The sequence below is a fragment of the Carassius carassius genome, chromosome 44 (genome assembly GCF_963082965.1).
Source record: "Carassius carassius chromosome 44, fCarCar2.1, whole genome shotgun sequence".
In the NCBI taxonomy this organism is placed as follows: domain Eukaryota; kingdom Metazoa; phylum Chordata; class Actinopteri; order Cypriniformes; family Cyprinidae; genus Carassius; species Carassius carassius.
Genome location: NC_081798.1, coordinates 14,233,983 through 14,239,982, shown reverse-complemented (window position 1 = coordinate 14,239,982; position 6,000 = coordinate 14,233,983). Strand labels below are relative to the sequence as shown.

Sequence of the window (6,000 nt, the reverse complement as noted above, 5' to 3'; positions counted from 1 at the left end):
TTTGGCTTTGTCTATACAGCCTACCTGTTACAGCAGATGGCCAAGAGAAGTTGTTTCATTACCACTGTATCCTAAGGGTTCACAATCGATTCGCTCTTTTTCCTTCTCCATCTTGGCTTATATTACTAGCAGTTCATTTGACACACATGAAATAGAATGTCAAACAGACTGCACTGTAGAAGCGCAATGTGCTCTGTTGTATACTGCACATTTTGCCAGGTTGTATTACATGGATATAAAAAATTGCACACTATGCACAGTAAACATACTATACACTGCAGAAATAATAAGAGTAGTACGGCAACCCACTAGGGCTCAAAAATAAGGATAGTCTGCTGGCCTGGGGCCATTATGAGACCGTTTTGCGACAGTTGACAGAAGTATCTGATATATATTAAAAATGCAATATAAAATTCTCAATTTAACTGAATAAAAATGTGAATTTTATAATTGTATGGCGCTTATTAAGAAGCAGAAACAATCATTATGTTGAGCCTGAGTGCAGTATTCCATACATTGCCATACAAATTATAATTTCTGCATATATATACCAAAACCATTGGTCATCTGCACTCATAAGCTCATAGAAAGCTCCATTTATTAAATATAATTATGAAATGTATGTACACCATTAATTTACAGTAGTAATAATAAAAAAAACAGCCATAGAATTAATTCTCAATAGAAAGCAAGTGTTTTTTTCTTCTTCTTTTGTGTGTGTGTGTGTGTATTGTTTTTTTTTCTAGTCAGGAGATATAATGCACTTCAGTAGGGACGAGATTTTGTTCACAGGGCATGCTGGGTACGCTCAGTGGTGAGACCAGCTCGATTACGGTGGGAAAGAGAATTAAACTGCCTGAATTCGCCCGGCCCATGGGTATTGGGATACACAAAAATGACTTGTATTCTATCCCTCAGCCGCCACTGATATATTCTTATAGTCCTTTGGTGGTTGATCCCAGCCTTTAGTGGCTCCTTGCACCAGTCAATAGTTTTAACATCAAATGCGTGGTTGTCGGATGCAGACGTCTTTAATCTTTAGTTGTTGTTTTTTTTTTGGACATGTTGAGCAATGATCGATCCTTTAAAAACAACATCTGGGAAGGTCTGCCGCTCTGCCACATAACCGTTCTCTCAGAACCCTCTCCGCTGGGGTTTTAGTCCATTAGCTTAAACCCACTGTATATGCAGGCTCTGAGACAGACAGGTTTGAGCAGGCACACTGAATAAAGACAATTCAGAGTGATGCTTCAGCCCTCCTGCTGTGCTGTTTGCTTGGAAAGTGTGTGTGCTGTGCATCTACAACCTATTATTATGCCTGTAAAATAACAATATACAGCTTTGTCATCATACAGGAGGACAGCGCACGCCTACTTTCACGTAAGCTTGACTCTCTTCGTAGAAAATAAGCAAACAAACAAAAATGTCTCTGTTGTAATTTCTTGTGCCTGTTGGGTCATTGCTGGCCTCTGATTGGCTGCTCAGCTTGCAGTGTAGATAATACAGTGTGGTGGGGTTGTTAGCATGTACACTGGCAACAGGCAGTTCGATTAAAGCCAGGCATGAGATGGCGAGGTCAGATGTAATATTCTTTGCTGTCGTGGTTGGATTTGTGCAGGTCCAGTGCAGCCTGGTACGATGGAGGCTCCATGCTGGGTCGGTGTATCTTTCCGGTGATTACGGGGGGCGCTGGAGTCCGTCGGTGACGATACAGGAAGCGGATGATGAAGGCCAACGCACAGAGGGTGATGAACACCACTGCAGCCACTACTCCTGTTCATTAGATAAACGAAGAGGTGGCATGGAAAAATTAAAACATGCTAAAGATGAATAAATTACATTGGTTAACTACTTTGAATGCAATGGTATGGCTTTGCAAATGTATATTGATCGCTTTACAATGTAGTGCTGCAGTGGAACAAATGAGAACAGCATGAAATAAATCTGATATAACTAAAGATGTATGAGGCTGTTAATTTCTAAGGATGGTTTATTACTTGTCAGATCCGAATATTATTTTGAAAAGTTTTTTCCTAGAGCACAATATCATGGGGATCTATACCTCCTATTACTGCCAAGTCATTTTGATCAGCCTTTTTCAGTGGATCTTTGCCTCGATCTGTTTTTGCTGAGTCATCTGCAAGTGGAAATTGAGAGTGAGAGGGAGACAATGAACTGGCTTTTGTGATTCTTTTCTGCAGGCTGAAGAACATTTGCTTTTGAGTCTCATGCAGTGTGGAAACTATTAAAAAGGATCATTTACCTGACAGTGTGTGTGTGTCGCTCAAAGTGTTTGAGCTGAATACCGTCCCACAACTTGATGCTTCCAGACGGCCGATAACAGTAACTAATGGGCTTTGGCTGTTTTGCAGGGCTGCCTTCAGAGGGGTAGCCTGATTGAACTGCAGGGAGGACAAGCAGCCAATAAACCCTCTCAATCCAGCCTGAACCAGTTCCTTATCAGTTATGTCAATACCTGAAACAGGAAAAAGAATTGAGCAACCGAACTTAAATGTGATGTGTGTAATATTTATATGTAAAAATACATTATCCCATGCCAGGTTAATATGCAGAGACAACGACACTGCTATTCAAAAGTTTGGAGACAGAATGTTTTTCAGTAGGATGTTTTTGGAAGAAGTCTTTTATGCTCACCAAACCTTAATCAATAATACAGTAAAAATGTTACTACAATTTAAATTAACTATTAATGTCATATAAAAAGTTATTTATTTCTATGAAAGCAAAGCAGCATTTTAAGCATCCATTACTCAAGTCTTCAGTGTGACATGATCCTTCAGAAATTGATATAATTCTTTTTTAATATTTGATGATTTAGAAAAGTCTTTACAGTCACTTTTGACCAATTTAGTGCAATCTTGCTGAATATTTTTTAAAATAAAATTATTATTATTATTTTTTAAATGCTAATCTACTGTATAAATAAACCATTTCTATGTTTACTCTTCTGAGAAAAGAGTAACCAAAACAAGGCACTGTTAGTGACTTTGGCTCAACAAATGGCATGGTTTTGAAGTAAAGTTTTGTTTGTCTGACTAATGGGAGACAAGGAGAGTAATTATGCATTTCACCTTTAAATAAATTCAAAGTCAACTGTTAAACTGTTTATGTAACCACTCCACAGCTTTCATTTTAAAAGGAGCCGATTGCAGAATCACACAAGTAACCTCTAATCTGCTTAATAACCTTTTTTAACAAAGCTTCAATATTATATTACTCAAGTCCCTTTTTTAGTGTCTACAAAGCCTTTCTAAAACAGAATAAATCAGCACATTCAGTGCAGGTTCCTTTTCTATGTTGCATCTGTAATGACTAATGAGATTAAAAGGGGCTTGTTTTAGTTCTTTGAGTGCTTTATTGCTAATTTGTATTACATGTTCACTTGCCTCTATCAAAGCACTAGGGTTCGTGCCACTTTCAGACCCTCCTTATTGGCTACCAGGTAAAAAGAAATAGTCTCCTAGGCAACACTGAGGCATTCCATTTGGCTTTGACTTGGCAACTCACCTGTGACGGCGCTGTCAAAAGTGTGCCTCCCTACCCAGACAACCACCCACCCTGTCCTAACCTGCCTGGATTCATACGCCTGACGCCACACCAGTGAAATAGAAATGTGTGAAACATGAAGAAATGGAGTCCTCTTCAAAAGCCTGTCAGAAGCTCACCTTGGATTCTCCCCAGAATCACTGACCTCGCCGGGCCAAGACCAGAGCTAGGAGACAGGCTGTACTGCTGGGTTATTGTGTTGTCAATCTGGAAGGGGACAGATAATGACAGATAACTTGGGAAAGATTGATACCAGTAATAGATTTGAATCAGTTACAAGAAAAAAAAAAGAAATAAATTCGCTATGACATGCTTTTAGAAATATCATTTATATGTTACAAGACCTTTAAAATTTCAGATAAGTTATCAGACAAGCAGAAAAGTCATCCAATCTAATTCCTGTAGAGAGTTGAGTATAGGAGGTCAAGTAACACTTCTTTAAAAATCAGATACTGACCACTGTGTTAAAACTCACCTGGACAAGGAGCTCTCGCCCCTTTCGATTGATTTTGACCCAGTGGAACCGTCCATCTGCTAGACTCGATGACACTGGGCTGAACGTTTCTGTTTGTTTTTCTTTGTTCAAAAAGTATCGTATTTGCAGGCTGCCTGGGAAATCAAAGTAAAAGCTATTGGCTTAAAGTCATAAGGTATTTGTTCAATACAATAAATGCAGAGTTGTAACATGACAAGGAGAATAAATGTTTTAAATTTACAGAGTAATGGGTTGCTATACAAATTCCAACAGGGTGTTCAAGACTCCAGTGTAAAGTGTTTTTGTATCACCGTGATCTTTTTCATGGCTAATAATCAAAGAAAGAAATGAATCGACAAGAAATATTGAGTTGAAATCATTCAGTTAAGTAAGAATAAATGATGCTATGTTGATACAAGAAATATTCCACTAGAATAAATATGTAGGAAATTGTCTGCATAGGACAACGATTGATCATGTTTAGTGATCGTAACAAAATATTGATAAATATAAAAAGACTCTAACACTAATGTTTCCTATTCCTATTCCTTTTTTATTCTATCTACTTGTTTTATTTTTTATTTATTATAAAAATAACCCTCTAACACTAGCATTTTCTATTCTTTCAATTTGTTTTCTTTTTATTTATTATAAAAATAACCCTCTAACATAAGCATTTTCTATTTCTTTTGACTTGTATTCTTTGTATTTATTAAAAAAGAACCTCAAACGCTAATGTTCTGTTCTTTTTTTTATTATATCTACTTGTTTTTTTTCTTGATAAAAAAATGACCCTCTAAAACTAGCATTCTCTATTTATTTCCGTTCTGTCTACTTATTTTCTTTGAACTGACTTCAGCTGGATAATTACACTACTGTCTTCTCTGTAGCTGCTTTATAGCTAAATGGAATATGTTTCATAATTGAACGTCTTCACTGAATTAACGTTGACATGTCTTGAGCTGAATAATGACACTGCTGTGTTCTGTAGAGCTGCTTATAGCTGAAATGTATGGAAGCAGATTAGTCTCAAATATAATTCACGCAAAAAACACTATTCACACATGCGTAGATAATTTCATATGCATGAAACCTAATTCATGCACACACAAAAAAAATTCACCTGCGTGAAAAAAAAATATATTCACAAAAAGCAATTCACAAGCGCAAAATAAAATTATACATTTATAAAATACGTTTCACAAATGCAAAAAACAATTTGTAGATATACAACTGTGCACAAAAACCTTTGAATGTTTAAAATGTACGAGTGTCTGAATGTACGAATCGTCATTTACTACGAATCCACTCGGATTTGTGTGTGTTTGTTTTGAGACTTTCCTGGCAGAGCTCTCTTCCCACGTGGGTCTGTCGTACTCTTTAGCCAATCAGATGCGAGCTTACCATTCAACCAATCATATCATAAACCACTGAGTGCATTCAAGGAGCACGATTCTGCGCACCTTTAGCGCAATATGGATTAATTAGAACGGAAATTAAGCCTTTACATCAGTAATCCAGCATGGCGAATGAAGAACGGGAAGCACGGGTAAGAGTTTAGTTTATTTCATAAAAGTCTGAGTTTACACATTTTATCGTTTACACATTCAATCAAGACAGTTTTTCTAGTTAGAAAGCTAGTTAGAAAAAAATACAGTTGTAACAGGACAGTTACAGTAGCTAATTATAAATTAAACTGCAATCAGGATAGTAAAAACAAAGACCTGTAAAGACAAAAGTAACATTTTGAGAGTTGTGAAATTATAATTCTAAATAATCTTGTTTTATAAATTGATGTCTGTTAGGTCAGTGTGTACTTTCTTACAGTAATACATTTTAAAACATGTAGCCTAGTCATTGTTAACCACTACGTTGAAGCAATGTAGTTCGATCAAGATAAACAACATCAGATATTTAGAAACGTTGTTTAATCTGTAACTATATATGTTATAGTGATT

The 6,000-nt window shown here is 36.5% G+C and overlaps 1 protein-coding gene across 1 annotated transcript in view; it reads right to left on the bottom strand.

Annotated features, from left to right (window-relative positions):
- Positions 1 to 554: 554 nt before the first annotated feature.
- LOC132126566 (contactin-associated protein-like 5) overlaps positions 555 to 6,000 on the bottom strand; it is a 104,853-nt gene continuing 99,407 nt past the window's right edge. Inside the window, exons 20-24 of the mRNA XM_059537885.1 lie at positions 4,043 to 4,176; positions 3,687 to 3,774; positions 2,264 to 2,476; positions 2,063 to 2,137; positions 555 to 1,773 (exon numbers count right to left, since the gene is read on the bottom strand). Of these exons, the coding sequence (XP_059393868.1) occupies positions 1,577 to 1,773; positions 2,063 to 2,137; positions 2,264 to 2,476; positions 3,687 to 3,774; positions 4,043 to 4,176 (707 nt within the window). The 3' untranslated portion in view covers positions 555 to 1,576. The remainder of the gene's footprint in view (positions 1,774 to 2,062; positions 2,138 to 2,263; positions 2,477 to 3,686; positions 3,775 to 4,042; positions 4,177 to 6,000) is intronic.